The sequence below is a fragment of the Loxodonta africana genome, chromosome 1 (genome assembly GCF_030014295.1).
Source record: "Loxodonta africana isolate mLoxAfr1 chromosome 1, mLoxAfr1.hap2, whole genome shotgun sequence".
Classification (NCBI taxonomy): domain Eukaryota; kingdom Metazoa; phylum Chordata; class Mammalia; order Proboscidea; family Elephantidae; genus Loxodonta; species Loxodonta africana.
Window position 1 is genome coordinate 236,975,789 of NC_087342.1, and position 22,294 is coordinate 236,998,082.

The window sequence follows — 22,294 nt, forward strand, 5'->3', positions numbered from 1 at the left end:
GTACCCAGCGCATGTGGACAGGCTGGTCGACACCCTGTCCTACTGCAACCTCAACAGCTTCCCCTGGAAGGGCACACCATCCCCAGCTCTCCACAGAAATCATCGACTTGGGCTTCCACAGATGAGGAACACGTCAGGGACTGCTGTTCTCAGGTAGGACTTTGGCGCGGCTTCTAATGTCTGCCCATGAGAAAAAGAACGTGTTCTGAATGGCCGGGAGTGCCCGTGCCTCTCCCCAGGCCGCTGCAATTACCTTCAAATAATTCCATGTTTCACCTGTAATTGTCTTTTAGGGATGCTGTTCTCCAGCTTCCTAACAAACATAGCAAGATATTTAATCATATTTACTGTCATGGACTGAATTGTGTCCCCCAGAAAATATGTGTCCACTTGGTTAGGCCATGGCTCCCAGAATTGTGTGGTTGTCCTCCTTTTTTTTTCCTCCTCCATTTTGTGATTGCAATTTTATTTTAAAAGGATTAGGGTGGGATTGTAACACCACCCTGACCCAGGTCACACCAAGAGATAAAACGAAAGGGACACAAATAGAGAGTTGGGGACCCCATACCACCAAAGTAGCAGCACCAGGAGCAGAGTGCGTCTTTTGGACACAGGGTCCCTGCACCTTAGAAGCTCCTCGACCATGGAAAGATTGAGGACAAAGACCTTCTTCCAGAGCCAACAGAGAGAGAAAGCCTTCTCCTGGAGCCGACACCCTGAATTTGGACTTGTAACCTATTAGACTGCGAGAAAATAAGTTTCTCTTTTTTAAAGCCATCCACTTGTGGTATTTCTGTTATAGCAGCACTAGATGACTATGACAAATTGTATTCCCCAAAAAATGTGTCAACTTGGTTAGGCCATGATTCCCAGTATTGTGCGGTTGTCCTCCATTTTGTGATTGATGGAATTTTCCTATATGTTGTAAATGTTAATCACTGGCCTGGTTAATGAGGCAAGATTAGGTTATGTTAAAGCGGATTAGGGTGGAATGTAACACCCTTAACTCAGGTCATAGCCCTGATCCACCGTAAAGAGAGTTTCCCTGGGGTGTGGCCTGCATCACCTTTTGTCTTACAAGAGATAAAAGAGAGAAGCAAACATACAGGGGACCTCATACCATCAAGAAAGCCGCACTGGGAGCAGAGTGAGTCCTTTGGACCTGACCCCGGGTCCCTGTGCTGAGAAGCTCCTAATCCAGGGGAAGACTGATGAAAAGAACTTTCCTCCAGAGCCCACAGAGAGAGAAAGCTTTCACCTGGAGCTGGTGCCCTGAATTTGGACTCCTAGTCTCCTAGACTGTGAGAGAATAAACTTGTTGCTTGAAGCCATCCACTTGTTGTATTTCTGTTACTGCAGCACTAGATAACTAAGACACTTACTTTACAAATACTTAAATCATTTATTGTCATTAAGTTACAGCATTTCAATATACACACTGCATGGAAATACACAGATAACTTTTTCCAACCCTGGGAATAAGATTTTAGGTATGTGGTGAGCTATTGGTTGTCTCATGATCATTAAAGTCAAAAATTCCAAGTGCTAGTAGTGACCAATTTTGTTCTCCTCAGTTTTCATTAAGTAAATTCTAACAGAGAATATATGTATTACTGCAGCTAAAACCATCATTGGGAATTATCAAATTGCTTGCATATTTTTGAGCTACTCTTTGTGAAGAGAAGTGAAATACTCAGTACCTGTAAGGCAGCAGAGAGCTGGTTTAAGTACTCTCAGCTCTTTCTAGAAAAACAGCCTGGCTGGGAGGAACGGCACTCAGCCTGCTTTTCCGCGGTGAGCTATCTGTGAGGTGGAACCTGGGATGTGGCAGTGGCGGCGGCAATGCTGTCCCTCCAGAGAGCAGGCCCTCACTGTTCACTGCTACGCGGAGGCCTTTTTACTCATCCTGGAAGTAAACACAAGGAAAGACTCAAGGAGAACTGAAACCTCGCTGCCAGCCTCAGAGCCTTCGGACAACTTTAAAAAGACACCTTTAGACATCAACTTGCAATTTTATAAAAACAGTAATATCCTATTAAACCCATTGCCATCGAGTCGATTCTGACTCATGAGACCCTACAGGACAGAGCAGAACTGCCCCATAGGGTTTCCAAGGAGTGGCTGGTGGATTCGAACTGCCGACCTCTTGGTCAGCAACCTTAACTCTTAACCACTGAGCCACCAGGGCTTCAAATATCCTATTAGTGAACTTGAACGTTTTAACAAGAGAGTCTGCGTTTCACTGGATTAGCTGCCAGGTCACTGTTTAAAATTCAACAGCCTATCTTCGCTCTGAGTCCAGCTCCCCGTCTGCGGAAGCACGCCTGTACACTCACGGCCCCCTAGGACGTGATCTTCGCGTCATCCCCCACGCCCTCCAAGCAAGACCCCGCATCTGCTTACTCGTGTCTGATGAGCCGACCTCCCTGGATAAGCTGGGCCACCTCGTTGGTCGCGTGGCACGCGAACAGCAGCCAGTTCCGGGGCTGGACCTTGTAGGCGAATCTCATGAACGTCAGAGAATAACAGCAGAGAGCTGCCAGAAGTACCACAAAGAAAATCAACGATTCACATTTGGAAAGCTTAGCCAGCACGACCATAGCAAACAATAGTTCAACTCCCTAATCAAAAAAGAACCTCGTACGTTAGAACCCTTGACAGGGGGTCAGAGTTAATGCCTCTGTGGACAGGTGGCTCGTGAGTTTGATTACTGCTAGGTGTCTTTGTTGCTTATAATTTAAAGCACTTTAGGAACATATGTGTTAGAAAGAGGAAGCAAAACCCAGTTCTGGCCACATTTTCTGTCCCTCATGTTGTTTATAATCCATGACCCTAAAGAACTGCTATTTATTCTCCAACAACGGTTTTATGTTCACATATCAGGGTTTCAAATAACCTTAAGGACACTTTTTCCAGATAAAGTTCATAACATAAATCCATTAGGCTGGCTATATAGAATGATTAAGATGGTCCACTCTTCAAGTGGGCACATGAAATCTAAAAGGCAAACAAGATCTTTATTCTTCTCAGATAAATATTTCAAATTGATCACATTCCTTCTTCACCAGAGAGGGGTAACACCTTCAATGCCTTCATAGTCCTTACATCACTTCTTGCTAGTGACTGCAGGACGGTGCCTGCTGCTACAAGCCCAAGACGTCAGCACGAGCTACCTGATATTTAAACAAAAGTAAAACCCCAGAGGTATGCACTGATTGCTGTTGTTAGGTGCCATCGGGTCAGTTCCGACTCACAGCGACCCTACGGACAACAGAACGAAACACCGCCTGGTCCTGCACCATCCTCACAATCATTGTTATGCTTGAGTCCACTGTTGTAGCCACTATGTCAGTCCTTCTAGTTGAGGGTCTTCCTCATCTTTGCTGACCCTCTACTTTACCAAGCATGATGTCTTTCTCCAGGGACTGATTCCTCCTGACAACATGTCCAAAGTATGTGAGATGTAGTCTCGCCATCCTTGCTTCTAAGGAACATTCTGGTCATACTTCTTCCAAGACACATTTGTTCATTCTTTCAGCAGTCCACAGTATATTCAGTGTTCTTCTCCAACAATTCTCCTTCGGTCTTCTTTACTCATCGTCCAGCTTTCACATGCGTATGACATGACTGAAAACACCATGGCTTGGGTCAGGCACACCTTAGTTTTCAAGGTGACATCTTTGCTTTTCAACACTTTAAGGAGGTCCTTTGTAGATCTGCTCAATGCAGCCTGAATTTCTGGCAGTTCCCTGTCGATATACTGCTGCAGCCCCTTTTGAATGATTTTCAGCAAAATTTTCCTTGTGTGTGATATTAATCATACTGTTTGATAATTTCTGCATTCAGTTGGATCACCTTTCTTGAGCATAGGCATAAATATGGATCTCTTCCAGCCATTTGGCCAGGCAGCTCTCTTCCAAATTTGTTGGCATAGATGAGTGAGTACTTCCAGTGCCGCATCAGTTTGTTGAAACACCTCAGTTGGTATTCTGTCAATTCCTGGAGCCTTGTTTTTGGCCAATGCCTTCAGTGCAGCCCGGACTTCTTCCTTCAGTACCACTGGTTCCTGACCATACGCTACCTCCTGAAACGGATGACCGTTGACCAATTCTTTTTGGTAAAATGACTCTGTGTATTCCTTCCATCTTCTTTTGAGGCTTCCAGAGCTGAACAGAAGATTTCAAAGGGTGGCTCGAGAAGACAAAGTAAAGTATTATGATGACATGTGCAAAGAGCTGCAGATAGAAAACCAAAAGGGAAGAACAGGCTCAGCATTTCTCAAGCTGAAAGAACTGAAGAAAAAATCGAAGCCTCAAGTTGCGATACTGGAGGATTCTATGAGGGAAATATTAATTGAAGCAGAAGGCATCAAAAGAAGACGCACTGATTAGGTTAGCCAATACAAGTTCTTCGATTATGTTGTATACATATCGTGATCAAACTAAAGTGAAATTCATCAAGTGTTATTCAGACCAAACTGTACTGATGTGGCCCAAATGCCCATGATACAATCAGGCAAGTGCTCAATTTAAGGAACAAATCATACTAATTTAGCTGTGCCATCACACCACTAGTGTCGCTATGAGATGGAACTGACTGGACGGCAATGGTGTTTTTGATGGTCGCTTTTTACAAAATAAAATCCGAACCTCCATTTGCTTTCCTCCCGGTTATTCCAATCTGCATCCTTACCAAACGTCATCCGACCACTAATAATCTCTGGGGACTTCTTCATGTCATTGATGGCAGCAATGGGAAGGCCCCAGTTGGCTACGGGTCCCCAGAAGTGCTGTAAGAAAATGCAAGGAAAAAAGGGAGAGAGGAAGTCAGACTGGGACTGTGAACAGCTGCCAACTCACTTTAAACAATAACACCGAACTTGTGAAACAAGCTTTCATGCTTACATGAAGCAGTGAAGTACCTGACGGCTACCTGAAAGACTGGCAGTTCAAACGCACCCAGAGGTGCCCAGAAGACAGGCCTAGTGATCGACTTTTGAAAAATCATAGTGTTGAAAATCCTATGAAGCTCAGGTCTACTCTGACATATGTGCGTCGCCATGAGTTAGAATCGACTTGATGACAGTGGGTTTGGTTCGGTTTTGGTTTAATCTCTGATTCTCCCCATTTAGATTTGGTTTAATATCTGATTGTCACATTAAGATGAGATTAGCTACAGGAACTTGACAAATGGACACAGGGAACCCTGGGTGAAAAGGGCAAGCGTGCTGTCACATTGCGGGGATTGCAACCAATGTCACCAAACAGTATGTGCATAAATTTTTGAATGAGAAACTAACCTGAGCTATAAACTTTCACCTAAAGCCCAATAAAGTTAAGAAAAAAAACCATGAGATTAACTTCTGATACAATTCATTCTTGTCACACCTTCAGCCTTGTTAGCACCTTTCTCCATAATGTAATGTTTCAATCTATCAAAGCTTTTGTTTCTTCACATTTTCATTAAAGTATCTGTCAACATCTCCCAGACTGTAGAACACACATTGGATACTTTTTCTGAGGAAAGGGTCTTAACAAGGGAAGAAACTGTCTTTCAGTTTCTGTGAGCTGTACTAAGATCAGAGAACCAGGAAATCAACAGCTGGGGCCCCAGATACTAAGAAATTAAGATTGGAAAGTACTTTCGAAGTAGTAGCAAAAAACATTAAAACTACACTACAGCCGTCCAAGGACACCGAAGTTCAGTTGTCCATGTCCAGCTACTTTCCGTTTAACCTCGGAGGCTGAAAGGAAGTTAAGTCCAGCGGCTTTTGACCATTGAAGTTCACAACTGTTTTATTAATACCAAAGTTGCAAACAATATTTTAAAACCTAAAAGAAACCACACATTATTGGCCAAGTGACCTTCTTAGTTACCAGGAGATTAAACTAAAAATGGCCCTGGCTTTATTTCTGCCTATCGCAGTGTTTAAGATAAGGTCAGATCAGCAAATACGTTCCTAGACCTTGCTTTTCTATTGCTGACTAGGAGTTGTTAAAATTCAAAATTCCGTTAAGAAGGGGGAAACCAAGGGAACATAAGAAAAATAAATGTGGATTACATTTGGCACGGTATAAAAATATTCTGAAGTGTTTACTTCAATATGCAGAAACGTAAGACACGTGGCAATGTTTAAGATTTTCAGAGCACCTAAGGGCCGCCATGTAAGTTCCGTAGGGTTCAATGTCCAAGTTACAAATCCTGTCAAGGCACAGCTGTATAAAAGACAGAACCTTAGAGATCCTGGGTTGGGTTGTTGGTCCTGTGTCTTCAGGCTGGAGATGATCTGAGTCAGACATCCCTACTGAGACTTCAAGATGTCATCCATTTAGGCTTTTCTTCTTCCTACCAGGCCTCTGCTAAGGGACAGTGCTTCCCATCCTTGCCTACCTGCTTCTCTTCCCACCAGTCCTTCATTTGGTATCACTGCATTGTTCAACTTTATTTTTATTTTTTAATTGTGTTTTAGATGAAGGGGTTTACAGAGCAAAGCAGTTTCACATTAAACAATTAATACACATATCGTTTTGTGCCATTGGATTCCAGCCCCACGACATGTAAACACTCTCCCCTTCTTGACCTTGTCTTCCCCATTGCAGCTTTCCTGTCCCCTCCTGTCTTCTTGTCTTCGCCCCTAGGCTGGTGTGCCCGTTTAGTCTCAGTGCGTCGTTGAGCTTCCTGCTATTCTGCAGTGATCTTCCTTTCCCCCTTTCTGACCAGGCCTTCCTCCCACCTGGTCTATCTCCGTCTTTCCCCGTTTAACCTCTGTCCCTTGCTCCACACTGATGGCAGACACTTTAGGTCCAACAGAGCCTGGGGAACGACTCTAGGAGGGGCACCAAACACAGCTGACCACCGCCAGGCTCCTCACAGCTGGCGCTGATGCAGCGACACACCAGGGTGTCCACCTGGGCCCCAACACGCCTGAGAGGTCTAGCCAAATGTGTGTGTTGGCAGTTTGAGCGTGAGGGATATTAGGGTTACATGAGGCAGAGCTGTGCAACTTAACTGCAGACACACACTGTGAGCAGTGAGCTGTGCTTAAAATGCATTTCCTAAAAAGAACATAAAAGTGACAGTAATTAAAATACTAGTTGCCTAAAATATCTAACTTTAGAAAGTTTATAATACGTACTTTCTATCTAATACAAGATTCTAGTGCCTTCTTCCAATTTCTGAAATACATGTTTGATGTACGCTGTCAGATAGCCATTAGTCAATTTCTAGAAAAAGAATTTCATGATTAATATTTAAAAAGAGAAAATTAGCATATGTTGGATTCAATGGAAAAACAATTCTACCCCATTAAAGGAAACAGTGGCTAAAACAAAGTTCAAGCGAAATGCACACATTATGGCCTAGCCACCGTCTAGAAAACAGGTTCGGCAAACAGAAAGAGACCAGCCCCCTTCTCTCCTCTCTTCCTTTCCCCAGCTGTCAGGCTCTACAACTACGCCTGTAAATGGAGTCATTACACGCTCCTTTCTAAAAACAGCAGTGGGGTGAGCCACCCAAGACAGGGCCGTGCAGGGGGCTCCACGTGGAGAGCTGGCAAGAGAACGATGCGGGGGCGCGTGCAGGCGGGGGACCAGGCCTGCAGGCCGCGGCCTTGTTAACCCCGGAGTGTCCGCAAAAGCGGGAAAGGGAGAAGAAACCAATGTCTTACCGTGCTGTTTTGTGAGGAGTCAGCGAGGTTCAGACAGGAAGACATGGGGAGAAAAAAAAAATAAGAAAAGATGAGATGCTTTCAAAGGGTTCAGTTCTGTCCGATAGCTCCGACCTCCCACATGTACCCACATTCCAAACAGGTATTTTTCAGTTGTTTGAGATCTAGTAACATTTTTAACAACAAATTTGACTTAATGTAATTAAATTTCTACACAATTAAAAATAAGCTTAATCCTTAAAACAATTTAAGAAGCACACACACACACACGCTGACGATCTGACGATGGCAATCACTGAGCTACACCTAAAATGTTTCTTAAAAAGAACATAAAAGGTAAACGTAATTTTAATACTAGTTTCCTAAAATATCCAACTTCAGGAAGTTTATAATACATACTTTTTATCTAGTACAGGATTCCAGGGCTACCTTCCAATTTCTGAAATACGTGTTTGATACACGCTGTCAGGCAATACCCAATAGAAATATAATGGAAGCCACAAATCTGAATCACACACACAATTTAAAATTTTCTAGAAGCCACGTTAAGAAAAGCAAAAAGAAACGGAAATCAATTTTGATAAGCTTACTTATCCCGATACCTAAAAATATTGTCATTTCCGTATGCAATCAGAAAGTATGTATTTGACTCTCTTTTCTGCACTCCTCCTGGAGTCGGCTATGGGTTTCACACTTAGGGCACCTCTCGGTTTGGACCTGCCACATTTCAGGTGCTCAGCAGCCACATGTGGCCAGAGGCAGTGTGGCCTCAGAGGGATCTGTTTCTTTGAACAATGACACACTGGCGAGAGCACAACGCTGTGGAGTTCTGTAAACAACGGAACTTTCCATTTCTACACATGACCACACTGCCACCAGAAAGCAAGTCCGCAAAGGCGTGGTTCTGTATCCCGTTCACCACAGAACTCTAGACCCTGCAGAGGGCCTGCCGTGGAGGACAGACAGAGAAAAACATCCTGGTGGATGAATGGACAGTAAAAACCTCCAATGCTGAGCAAGCTGTTTTCGTGAACGGTGAACTCTGTATCACTTAAAAATACATCAAAATTTTATAGTGAATTATTTTTATTTCTGAAATGGCAATTTCTCTTGCCAGGGTATAGTTTGGTTAAAGCAAAATTATAAAGTTTAGCTAGTGAAAGAGTCATTGAAGGAAAATGATAAAAACCTTTATAAACCTATTCAAGGTCAAACAACTCTCCTAGCTGTCTGGATTTGGAGGTCAGGGGTTCCGATTTACAGCCTGACTGTATTTGTTGACAGTGCTTACAATATACTTCAAAATAGGTTCTATTACACAAAATATCTACAGCCAGAGAAAGAACCTGTCTAGTAAATTACATGATAGAAACTGAATTTCACAGCAAGGACAAACTGAGCCCAGTGTCCTGGTTCTGCGAGGTTTGGTGACCTTTTAAGAGGGACACAGTAAGCTATGTGAACAGTCACCTACAGTGCTACTCAAAATGTTCTTTTCAGGAAGACATAGTACTTAAAACCCCAAATTTCAGCATGGAGATAATCTAGTTTTCAATTTAGGACTCCCTCCTTACGTCTTAGAATAGTTAAAATTGTACCCTATTTTACAACAGGTGGCCCAGTACAAATTATAAAGGTATGAGAATAAGAGAAAATTAATTTGTCTTCACCCCTGCTCCATCTGAAAAGTCCCACACATATATGATCACAAAACAATATTGATTATTTCACTTTGCCAGTGGTCCAGTGATTATAAAACAATCTGAGAATAAGGTCGCTCTAAGGACCCTGTTAAATGCAATAACCCACCATTTAACGTCCCTCAATTCTGACAGGGTTGTCCAAAACTAAGAGACAGCATTAAAAATGGAATAGGGGTAACGGCAAGAAGTCAGCACTAATTACGCTCGTTTTACGAGAGTATGCAGGTAACTTTGCAGGGGGTGATTGCCGCCCCGCCAGTCCCTGTATCCACGACCTGTGTTTGTACAACTCTATCCTGAGCACAAGCAGGGCTCTGCAATGCTATGGCCAAGATTTTCCAGGACAGCCCACTGTTAAATAATTTGTGCTGTTAGACCACATTTCCAGATTAAGAAATAAATTTAACTGCACCTATAGGAGATCTAAAGCTGAAAGTACGTCTTCAATTTCAAAATTCCTCTTACCTGGAACTCTGCTATATACTGATTAATTGCTTATGCCACCCACGAGAATTGTATGTGTGAACTGAGAGCTACTTGGAAGGGGGACAGAAAAGCTGGAGGGAAAAGCTGACAGCCTTGGGCGAGATTGGGAAACTTAGGCTGAGAAGAGAGAAGAAAAGAAGCACAAGAGAGTCCAGGTCTCCTATAAGATAGAAAATGATACTCGTGAAGAGTGAGGTTCTTGGCTCCAGTAGACACATGAGACTACGTGGGCAGCTCCTGTCTGGAGGGGAGATGAGAGGGCAGAGGGGGACAGAAGCTGGCTGAATGGACACGGGAACACAGGGTGGAGAGAAGTGTGCTGTCTCATTAGGAGGAGGGCAACTAGAAGTATATAGCAAGGCGTATATAAATTCTTGTATGAGACACTGACTTGATTTGTAAAGTTTCACTTACAGCAAAAAAAAAAAAAAAAGAGAGTCCAGATCTCAGCTCCTCATCTACACAACCCACGGCATGGCCGTGAGGAGTGAGCCATACGGGCCACGTGTGGCATTTAGCTTTGGGCTAGCACACGGCAAACACTCAATAACGTCAGGTGCTACGAAGGGATGTGTTTGGGCTTGACCTTAGGTAAGAGAGATGGGAGGCTTTGTCACCCAGACCTTAGGTAGGAGAGATGGAAGGCTTTGTCACCCAGACCTTAGGTAGGAGAGATGGAAGGCTTTGTCACCCGGACCTTTGGTAGGAGAGATGGAAGGCTTTGTCACCCGGACCTTAGGTAGGAGAGATGGAAGGCTTTGTCACCCAGACCTTAGGTAGGAGAGATGGAAGGCTTTGTCACCCGGACCTTTGGTAGGAGAGATGGAAGGCTTTGTCACCCAGACCTTAGGTAGGAGAGATGGAAGGCTTTGTCACCCGGACCTTTGGTAGGAGAGATGGAAGGCTTTGTCACCCGGACCTTAGGTAGGAGAGATGGAAGGCTTTGTCACCCAGACCTTAGGTAGGAGAGATGGAAGGCTTTGTCACCCGGACCTTTGGTAGGAGAGATGGAAGGCTTTGTCACCCAGACCTTAGGTAGGAGAGATGGAAGGCTTTGTCACCCAGACCGTAGGTAGGAGAGATGGAAGGCTTTGTCACCCGGACCTTTGGTAGGAGAGATGGAAGGCTTTGTCACCCAGACCTTAGGTAGGAGAGATGGAAGGCTTTGTCACCCAGACCGTAGGTAGGAGAGATGGAAGGCTTTGTCACCCGGACCTTAGGTAGGAGAGATGGAAGGCTTTGTTACCCGGACCTTTGGTAGGAGAGATGGAAGGCTTTGTCACCCAGACCTTAGGTAGGAGAGATGGAAGGCTTTGTTACCCGGACCTTTGGTAGGAGAGATGGAAGGCTTTGTCACCCTGACCTCAGGTGGGAGAGATGGAAGGCTTTGTCACCCTGACCTCAGGTGGGAGAGATGGAAGGCTTTGTCACCCGGACATCTGGGAGATGGTTTGCAGGGTACCAGCTGTGTCAGCAGACACAATAGAGGCCACCCTTCCACTGTTCTCCTTTCTAGTATCAGTGCTAACTTCCATTTGAAAGGGTGATGGGAGCCTGGCATGTGTGAATCAACTACTCAAAGAGCTGAAAAGCATAATTGTGGAGAGAAAAAAATGGCTCTAGTATATATTAATATCTGTGCCAAAGACAAATTTGCAACACACTAACTGTAATTTGAGGACAATAATGTAAAACTGCAGACATGTCCTTTTTATTTGGTACGCTGCCTTCACTATTTATTTCAGTGAAGGTAAAAAAGAAAAATTAGAAGGGTTTTCACTGGTTCGCTTGTGGCCTTGCAATTTCATGCAGGGGAGACATTATCCTCCCAGCTGAGGCTGAACCGCAGGTAGTCCCCGACTTGGGATGGGGTTCTGTTCTGACGACCGTTCTAGGGCGGTTCTGACATAAGCTGGATACCTCATTTTTGTTTCAGTTTCATCATTGTCTTTCATTATCAGCATTTTTATTAGTCTGATCTTTGCCTTTGGGGTTGGAAACATTACATATGAACATATAGGTACGAGCCATCGGCAAACTACCTGCTTCAACACTGTATGTAGTACATGTTACTAACGATAAAAACCGTAACCCGTGGCCGAGCCAATTCCAACTCACAGCGACCCTATAGGACAGAGTAGAGCCGCCCCGTAGGGTTTCCGAGGAACAGCTGGTGGATTTGAGCTGCCAACCTTTTGGTTAGCAGCTGATCTCTTAACCACTCCACCACCAGGCTCCATAAGATGTACAAAACCAAAAATGGACAATCCTACGTGTGGTTTGTTGTAACTCTAATACGTTGTAAGTCGGAGACAACATGCATCATTTTTTTTTTTTATTAGTGAAATTGTATAAAAGAATGCCTTCTGTAACATGAAAGGAACTTCAAAAAGTTAATTTTTTATTGTGGTAAATACATAGGTAACAAAACATTTGTCATTTCTACAGTTGTCACACGGCGACATTAATTACGTCCATCACGCTGTTCAATCATTACCGTTAACTGTTCCTGAATTTCCTACCACCCTTAGCAGAGCTCAACGCCCCCTAAGCATTGCGTCTTCCTACCAATGGAGCTGCTTCAGAGGCAGGCTCGGTGTGGGGTGCAGGCTCGGTGTGGGGTGCAGGCTCGGTGTGGGGTCCGAGCCTCGCTGAGGTGTGGGCAGCAGGCGGAGCCAACAATGGGGCAGCGGCGGAGCGGTTGTCTGGAGCTGGCCTGTCTTTCTGTCCTTCTCTTGTGCCCTCAGCCGAGTTTATACTTTGCCAGGACTCAAACGACATGTCTTTTTCTAAGGACCTTCCCAGTCTCTTAACTCTCAGGATTTGAGTCCTAAAACTGAGTCTGAGATTGAGAAGTCTGAAGACGAAGAAAGTTTGCAAGCATGAAGAAAGCTCAAAGCATCAAAAAACCCGCACAGACAACCTTTGGGTTTTAGAAGAAAATCTTAAAGCACAAGAGCAGCCGCTCAACATATATTAAGCAGGAAGGCAAAATGCCTCCTATACCATTATTTTCAAAGTAAATCTACACTTGAGTAGTTTTATGACTAAAAGTTTAATATTCCTTCACAATTCAGTCAAGGAATAATGACATTTAAAAAAAAATTCAGGAGTAACTTCCTAAAATACAACATTAACTATTACCCAGGTGTCATTTGGAATACAGCTTTCAGGTTCTAATAAATGTTTTGGTTCTTTCAGACAGTTGACCAGTATAAGGTGATTACATTTATAAAGGTAAATTTAGAATAGTTTATATTTTTTAAGTGATAAATGTTTTACAACAGATTCATCCCACATATACTTGTTGGTGCTTTATGGGAATTTAAAACAGCCTATTTTATATACAAGAACATTCAAACAACGGCCATGTTCAACACTGACAGAAATGTGACTAAGTTGAGACCACGGTGATTTAGGAACTCTGACAGCCTGTCCCCTGACTGCCCAGAGGAAAAGCAGGGCACAACATCACTAAGCAGAAGACAAAGGGAAACCTGCTCTGGGCAGGCTGACAGGCCACCCCTTTTCTTTCTACCTATTTGGTCTGCCGACATAAAATCTTACTTTATTTTTATCCCCTTTACCTCATACCAGGAGCCCTGGTGGCACAGTGGTTAAGAGCTACGACTGCTAACCAAAAGGTGAGCAGTTTGAATTCACCAGCTGCTCCTTGGAAACGGTATAGGGCAGTTCTACTCTGTTCTATAGGGTCGCTATGAGTCAGAATTGACTTGATGGCAACAAGTGTTTTTTTTTTTTTACAGTGGTGCAGTGGTTAAGAGTTGCAGCTGCTAACCAAAAGGCCGGCAGTTCAAATCCACCAACCACTCCTCGGAAGCCCTACTGCACAGTTCTGCTCTGTCCTATAGGGTCGCTATGAGTTGGAATCAACTCAACAGCACTGGGTTTGTTTTTTTGGTTTTATTTCACAACATGTCAGTAGAAGCCTAAACAATGAAGGTTATGTATATTTCTGCTTATGGGACTGCACTTTAAGATATAGCGTTTCCAGAAACGCAGTCTGAGAGAGTGCGCTAGTTACAGACAACAAGAAATAAAAAAAAAAGGAAAAGGGGGTTCCCAGACAGACAGCAATTGGAGGTGTGAGTGGCGTTTACCTACGTGTCTTTTGGAGGCAGAGTTGTCTCCGTGCTGTGTGTGCACTGGGAACGTACGTTCTACCACCCTACGTGGGGCTTTATGAAAAAGCTGCCATAAAAGTGGATGAAATGGGTGAGAACACGCACCCCAGAATAACCTGCACTGCGGCTTGCACCTTAATCTGGAAGAGTGCTGGTTCAAGGCCTTTTCTAGCCTCAATTTTATTTTCATAATATGTCCTGGGCACTGCCAGTTTGCATGTCTGATTTTCCTAAAGTTACTGACAGTAACTGTTAGCTTTCTTCATCGCATCGTTTTGTATGCAATTACTAATTTAGGTAATTTGTAACTTGCTTATATAGTACCAAGGTGCCCTGGTGGCGCTGTGGTTAAAGCGATCAACTGCTAACTGAAGGGTTGGTGGTTCGCAACCACCAGCAGCTCCATGGGGGAAAGATGTGGCAGTCTGCTTCCGTAGAGATTTACAGCCTGGAAACCCTATGGGGTTGCTATTAGTCGGAATGGACTTGAGGGCAGTGGGTTTGGGTTGGGCTCTATAGTACTAAAAGGATACAACCTACAAGTAACAAGCCAGCGGAACCTATAACATTACTGGGAGTGAGGTAGGTAACACTGTGAGACACTCCAGACCCCAACTCTACGGCAGGCCGGAAACACTTACCTGCTTTTCCTTTGTAAAGTCTCTCCAGGTTTTACTCGATTTTCTACATCAAACTCAAATGAGAGAGCTCTGACAATTGGGACAAGTGATATTCAGCTCTGGGCTAAACTAGACTGACGATAGCGGAGAGCTGTGGACGCCTATGGCGGGCCCTGCCCCAACACCGCGGCTTCCTTCCGTTTCTGAGAACCAGGCACAGAGCAGTCAGCAAATCCAGAGCTCCCTAGCAGAGCCTGCTGGCAGACAGACGGGGCCCACCCAGAGCCTCAGTCCTGGACAAGACCATATCTGTACTTTCCTCTTCCCCTTTAAATCCCAAGTGGACATTTCTGGATTTGGCTTCACAAGTTTGCTGCACAGAAGGGTCTCAAGTTTTCTGCTTGGTCTAGAGATTGGTTTTCTCCTGCGGCAAGTGAAGGGCTGGAGTGTCCAGTTTCTAAGGTCTGATCAACTCTAACATGCTGGGAATCTGGGACAGATTCCCTGTTGCTCTAGGGCGCCTTTTAACTGGATGGTAAGTACTAAAGCCCTCCTGGAAACTCAGAAGTTAAAATAAGCTCAGGATCAAATACCATATTAGTTGGAGAACGTTCACTCAAGACGTCTCACTAGTCTCGGCTTTATGAGTGTGCTCACCGACTGGCTGACTAAGGCCTTAAGTGATCCGGGTTCTACTTAAGAAAACATCCTGTGCACGTACATCCAAATAGCGGCCATGGGTGAAAACCTGAATATACAAATCTGATAATACGCAGGGGAGGAAATCTCTAGAATAAATCCCCAAGGACCTTGGTTGACTCAATCATTAAGAGATATACCCCATCTCAAAATGTACTTCCCCATTCTTCTTTGTTCTTTTTAACCAAAAATCCAGGAGGGGAAACACAGGAGAGGAAGGGCGACAAGGTATGTGAGGAAATAGTTTAAGAAGATTTTACAATAGAGATCTAGGAAGTTCTTAACCAAAAATCCCCGTTAAGAATAGGTGGGAAGAGATGGAAGGCACTAAGAACAGGGTGCCAGAAACCAGGGGATTATCATATGTCATGGATTGGATTATGTCCCCCCCAAAAATGTGGGTATCAATTTAGCTGGGCCATGACTCCCGGTATTTTGTGACTTTCCTATATGTTGTAAATCCTACCTCTATGATGTTAATGAGGAAGGATGGGCGGCAGTTGTGTTAGTGAGGCAGGACTCAGTCTACAAGAGGGGATTGCATCTTGAGGAAATCTCTTGAGATGTCAAGGAAAGAAGGGAGCAGAGAGACAGGGGGACCTCATACCACCAAAAAAGCAGCACTGGGAGCAGAGTACAAACTTTGGACCGTGGGGTCCTTGTGCAGAGAAGCTCCTAGTCCGGGGGAAGATTGATGAAAAAGACCAACAGAGAGAGAAAGCCTTCTCCTGGGGCTGATGCCTGAATTTGAACTTTTAGCCTACTTTACTGTGAGAAAATAAACTTCTCTTTGTTAAAGCCATCCACTTGTGGTATTTCTGTTATATGAGCACTAGGTGACTAAGATATCATGTAATATTAATAATAGTGAGAAACTGGTGGAACACTTACCTTGTCAAGCACTATTCTATGTCACAAAAGGGCTACTAACTGCAAAAGTTAAGTAATTTGCCCAAGGCCGCACAGCTAGAAAGCAACAGGGCCAGGATTCCAACCGACACTGAAAACGTAAAATAACAACTGTACTCCTTACCTGGACTTACGGGCATCATCATTGCATGGAACGAAACTGTCAGTAATTTACTTAATACTATTTAATACTGAGACCATATTTAAACGTCCCCAGTTGTCCCAGTAATGTCTTTTTCAGCTGTTTTTTTTTATACCAGACCCAATCAGGGTCCATATATCACATCTGGTTCTTAAGTTAGAGCCTGTCCTCTTAACCAGTGCCTCTCGGTGAAAAAATTATCTACGTTTAAAAAATATTTGGAGGTCCATTTTAGTAAGAAAAACACATTCCAATCATATATAACGTGACTGAAAAAACTTCACGATTCAAGTAAAATATAATTTAAATGTTTTACCTAAAAACTCAACTATGTTATGTCATGAAAATAACTTAGGCAATTAAATCCTAGAATACCCTCAGTTTTGAGAAGCTGTGTGTCCTCTTGGTAGGCCGTGACAGGAATGCAGGAGAACTTTAGCTGGTTAGGGACACATTATGGCAGGATGAGAAGAGGAAAATACAGGCTCACCAGGCACTGGGAAGAGCCTCCTGACACTGTCTTCTTTATTTAGGCTTCCTGCTCCTCTGTGAGGGAGTGCAGGGCAGTGAGCAAGAAGCCTGGGAGAACAGACAGGGAAAACTGTCCTCTGATTAGCTCTGAGATTGAGAAAAAAGCGGGAAAAGCAGCAGCTTCCTGCAGAAGCCTGGGCCCAGCTGGCCGCAGCCTCTAAGCAGTCAGAGAGGGAAGGGCTCAGGGCTGCAGGCCGCTAGAGGCAGTAAACAGGCTCTGCCAACTTCTAGCCGGGGGCCCAGGGGACTGAGCCTCTCCTAGTTTCCAAGTCTTCATCTGTAAAATGAGGAAGACCTGCGATGAGCCTCTCCCCAACTCCTCTGGTTGTCAGGCGGTGAAGCCCCACCAGGTTATGGGGTGGACTGGGGGGAGGCGAACAGCTGAGGAGTTGTGGACGGAATGGAAGCCGTAAGAACACTCAGGCAGAGTCAGTGTGGGAGGATTTAAAAGGAAAGGGGTTTGCAGTGTTACGTAGTCATTCACACTGGGGAGGCAGGGGTGGAGGTGTCTGCCCAGCAGCACACAGCTGGGGTTGGAGCTGCTGTCGCTGGCGCTTCCCTCTGTCCCTCCGCACCCCTGGCCCCACAGCCCAGCCCCAGTTCCGTGCAGAGAAGTTCTTGCTCTGACAGCTGTCTGGGAAGCGGCGCTCTGACCCCGGTCACTGGCAACCTGGCTGAACCCCTGTGGCTGCCAAGAATGGCACTGATGACAAGGCCCATCGACATCTCCACAACACGTGTCAGCTCAGAAAAGCAACTTCAGGTCACAACCACAGCGCTCCACTCTCTTAAGATTTTAACTCCTTCCATGGCAGTAAACTTAAAGTGTTCCTGCTCACAAAAGTAGGATATGTAATAAAAATGCACAGTGGCTGAGGTTTCCAAGTACTTTCACACCCTCATCTGCTTCATTTTCCCCACAGCCAGCTGGACAGACAGGGAATTCACGCTGAACCCATTTCGTAGAGAAGGTAGCTGGAGTCCACCGGGACTGACCTGCTCAGGGCCCTTTCCTGGCAAACTGTCCTTCTGCCTCCCAGCCTGGTGCCCTCTGAGGCAGCACTTCCTGGGCTTGTAATTCTCTTCCTTTCCTCGTTTAGTCACAGCGTAACTCCGTTAAATCAGTAGAGGGAAAGGCAGTCTACAAACATTAACGCTGCAGGAAGTCGGTCTTGGAAAAAAGGATTAGACCCTAAGTAAAGCGCTCTACTGAAATGCCTGCCTCTCTGAAACCCACCTAGCAAAAGAAAATATAAATTCAGAGAAGCAGGGCTAACTCTTCCCCTTGAAAATAAATTTAACAAAATCTCCTACTAATAGAACTGCTAGGTAATTATCAGCATATCTTTTTATATGGATAAAGTATAATCATTTTATTCTTAATTATGACATACAACTTTATCCTTTATCTCTGGGACAAAGAACTTGGTTTGGCCCTTTGCCTCTGGTTTCTGAAAATAGCCCGAGCAATTAAGGTGCTCTTTGTTTTCCAAAACAGCTGGGCAAGTAGGGGCTGCAGGGTCCCACACCTGGGACTAACCTCAGGAAGGGAGGGGGCTGATGCCACCATGCAGACTCATTATTCAGGTGGATAGTAACTACGCATTAGGGCCCAGGTCATGCATATTCATTGAGGTTCCAGTGTCTAGGAGACCCAGGACCCGGGATCACTCTCTTTGGGGCCTCCTGGATGGGTGAGAACCTCCATGCATGGGAGAGGGATTCGCACGTCCAGTCCCGGGGACAATGGAGGCCATGCGGGGACCTCTCCCAGACCTTGCCTGATGCGTGTCTATGCTAGTATCCCATCTGGTTATAATAAACAGGTAACTGTAAGTATAGGTAGCAGTCTGAATTTTGTGAGCCATTATAATTAACGAACTCTCAGGGGGCAATGAACCACAGGGGCTGGCAGGACACAGTCGATTTGTATAGACTCAACTCTGAGTGGCTGGGTGACAGTCAATGAAGAAAGATAGTTTTCTAACCTGTGACCTGGTCCCAGGGGACTAGAGAGGAAGGGAGGCCACAGGTCTGAGGTACAGGCAGCTGTGCAGACTCCTGACCTACTGCTGCTCCCTGATGACCCAGCTCAGGATGGCTGGGGATGAGCTCTGATCTAATTCTGGGTCCTCAGGGTCGGAGAGAGGAATTGCCACCGAAGTGGCTGGCTACAGGGACTGGAAATGTGGCAAGGTGAGGCCTGGATTCACTTCCAGCTGGGAAATGGCTTCATGCTGATCCCACTGTGAAGTTAGTGGTAAAGGTGGGGTTTGCCCACCTGTCTCTTTCACAGTGCAGTTTGCCACACCGTCTTCCTTGTAGTACCTCACCATTAGGAAATCTCCTTATACAAGAATATCAGTAAAAAGCTAAAATAACACTCAAAGCCACAAGAACGTTAACTGTAGGGATTAAGAACACATTCTCGGATTACTACTTTGCTAGGGGCCCTTGTGGTGCAGTGGTTAAGTGCTACGGTTGCTAACGGAAAGGTTGTTGGTTCAAGCCCTTCAGCTCCTCCATGGGAGAAAGATGTGGCAGTTTGCGTCCACAAAGAATAATAAAAAAAAAATTACAGCCTTGGAAACCCTATGGGGCTGTTCTAGTCTGTCCTATGGGGTTGCTATGAGTTGGAATTGACTCAATCGCAACACATTAATCCCATAAGGTTGCTCTACTCCACAGTGTTAAACATCCATTCTCATTAACCATGGTCCTATTTACGTACAGAAACTCTTTTCTGGAAAGTCAGAAGTAACACTGCTTTTTCCAAGCCCTCTCTACATGTGGCGGACTCCAGGGTTTTTCTTACCCTACTGCCCTGAAAAATCAGAAGTAAACAGTATTTGCAATGAAATTCAGGATAAAAAAAAAAAAATAATACCATCGCGTAGGGCCGGGTGGTGTTTCTGCTGTACCAACTCAATGGTACTCAACGATAAACCAAACCCACTTCCGTCGAGTCGATTCCGACTCACAGCGACCCTACAGAACAAAGTGGAACCGCCCGATAGTTTACTAGGAGCGCCTGGCGGATTCGAACCGTCGGTTACTTGGTCAGCAGCCGTAGCACTCAGACCACTACGCCACCAGGATTTCCCCAACGACAATCCTTTTTAAATTGTTAAAATCAAGTAGCCCTCACATTGCGCCCTCTAGACGGCCAAACAGGGCAAGTCTCTCCGCCCTTCTATCACTTCCTCTTTACCACCCTGTTAACTACTGAGAACAGCTCTAGGTCGTCCACCGAGGCTTTAAATCACACACAGAAAAACTATTAAAATCGCACTCCTTGATAAATTATTTTAAACTGTTTCAAAGTTACATTACACACTTATAATAAACATGAACATCTGAAAGTTAGATGGAAAATAAAGTACAGAAAATGTGTCTTCAGGCCTTTCCGCCATTAATGTCCATGAAGAGTTGATGGAAAATTATTTTATTTTCTAGAAATATTTATTCTAGAAAAAATATACTCTTGGAGACGCATATTTTACTTTGATTGATAATATTCGTATTTTCCCCCCTCCTAAAAAAAAAAATTTTTTTTATGCTTAGACTGAATGTTAACATCCTTAAAAAGAAAAACCGAAACCCAAACTAGATATAATCACATTTTTCTTTTAAATTTCATGTTTACAGTTAATTTATAACTACTGCTACGGAACAGGAGCTCCTTATAACGGCCGCGGAGCATCCGACGCTCACCATCTAACCGCGACCCTGATTAAAGTCCGGGCGCCGGATCCGCCAGCAGCGCCGCCCCAGTATTTCCCAACCGCGCACCTGGGCGTCCGTGCACCTGCGAGGTGGCAAGCCGCACGCTCACTGTGCCCGGCCCCGCTCAGGACGCTCGGCAGAAGCGGCCCCGGAAACCGCGCCGGCGCGCCCGACCAGGCTCAGTGAGGGGGTGTTGTCACTGACACCCCGACCCGGCTGTCTGCGGCTCGGCGGGGAGATGGCTGCGGAGAGGGGCGCGGGGAGACCGCTGGGAAGGGGGTGCGCCGGGGAAGACAGCCCGGGAGACGGGGGGAGACCGGCCCGGGACCGGAGTGCGCGGGGAGACCGGCCCGGGACCGGGGTGCGCGGGGAGACAGGTCCGGGACCGGGGTGCGCGGGGAGACCGCCCCGGGACCGGGGTGCGCGGGGAGGCGGGTCCGGGACCGGGATGCCCGGGGAGACCGGTCCGGGACCGGGATGCGCGGGGAGACCGGTCCGGGACCGGGGCGCAGCGGAAGACAGCCCAGGGTGCGCGGGGAGACCCCGCGGAAGGGCGGCGCGAGGGGACACCAGCCGGGGTGCGCGGGGAGACCGGCCCGGGACGGGGCGCGCGGGGACACGGCCCGGGAGCGGAGCCGGTCGCGCCGCCGGGACCCCGGCCCGTGGCCGCGGTTCCCCGGAGCTGTCACGGCGGGCGCGCGAGGGGCCCGGGCGGGGTCAGCCTGGCAGCGCGTCCTCTGCGCGCGCGGCCCCCGCGCCCACGGCCACCACGTCGGGGTCGCTCTGGGGTCCCGGCCGCCCAGGGAAGAAACCCCGCTTCACCTCATCAGGTAGTCGCGGAAGTCCTTGCTGCGGACGTAGTCCGCCGCCTTCCGCACCAGCGCGCCCGCCATGGCCGTGCCGGTCCCGCCGCTCCCGCGAGCCCAATGACAACCGGCGACCCGACGCGGCGACCGGAGCCGCCCGGGCCCGCACGACAGCGGCCACGCCTGACGGCCGCGGGGCGCCCCGCCTCGGCCTGTGCGAGGGGCGGATCCCCGGCTGCGGCTCCGATTGGCTCGCGCGTGCGGCAGAGCGGCTCTCGGGGCGGGGCCTGCTGCCGTAAAGCGGGCGAGCCCGGCGGGGATTGGCTGGCGGTTGCTAGGCCCGCGGCGTGCCGGCGACACGGCCTGGGGGAGCCGGCGGCGGGGCTGCGGCAGTCCCCGCGGGCGCGCGTGCTGCTCCGCAAGGGCACCTTGCCGGGGCCGCGTCTGCAGCGCGCTCCCGCCGTCCCCGGTCCCCGCCGCCCCGCTCCGGGCCCGCGCCGGCCCCGCCGGAGGGCTGTGGGTCGGTGGCTGCCGCTCATGCCCGCAGTCTCTCCGGCGCCGCCCGACTCAGCGGCTGCAGCTGTCGCTTCTGCCCCGGCCAGGGCGTCGGGCGCTCTGGGGGGACCCCGGTGCCGGGGGTGTTAAAGCCCCTGGCGTGAAATCCAGGAGAGCCGATGCCGAAGTGCTTGGGTGCTAGACTGCTGGTGGAAAGGTTGCGGGTTCAAACCCACCCAGAGGAGCCCCGGGAGAAAGGCCTGGCGAGCTACTTGTGGACGGCCACAGCCTTGAAAACCCTGCGGAGCCCTTGTACTCAGCACGCGGGGGCTCCGTGAGCTGCCCTAAGGGTAACAGTACCAGCGG

The 22,294-nt window shown here is 47.0% G+C and overlaps 1 protein-coding gene across 2 annotated transcripts; it reads right to left on the reverse strand.

Annotated features, from left to right (window-relative positions):
• Positions 1 to 1,378: 1,378 nt before the first annotated feature.
• On the reverse strand, positions 1,379 to 21,587 carry MPC1 (mitochondrial pyruvate carrier 1). 2 transcript variants are annotated; one of them, XM_064293173.1, is made up of 5 exons: positions 21,450 to 21,587; positions 16,341 to 16,344; positions 4,693 to 4,789; positions 2,404 to 2,536; positions 1,379 to 1,906 (listed from the first exon to the last, which is right to left on the reverse strand). In XM_064293173.1, the coding sequence occupies exons 1-5, from the start codon at positions 21,518 to 21,520 to the stop codon at positions 1,882 to 1,884; spliced, it is 330 nt and encodes a 109-aa protein (XP_064149243.1). In that variant the 5' UTR covers positions 21,521 to 21,587; the 3' UTR covers positions 1,379 to 1,881. The 2 variants fall into 2 exon arrangements, with proteins under 2 accessions (XP_064149243.1, XP_010597164.1); XM_010598862.3 differs by lacking the exons at positions 16,341 to 16,344; positions 21,450 to 21,587 and adding an exon at positions 7,136 to 7,487 and having other exon boundaries at positions 1,383 to 1,906.
• Between the last annotated feature and the right edge of the window lie 707 nt (positions 21,588 to 22,294).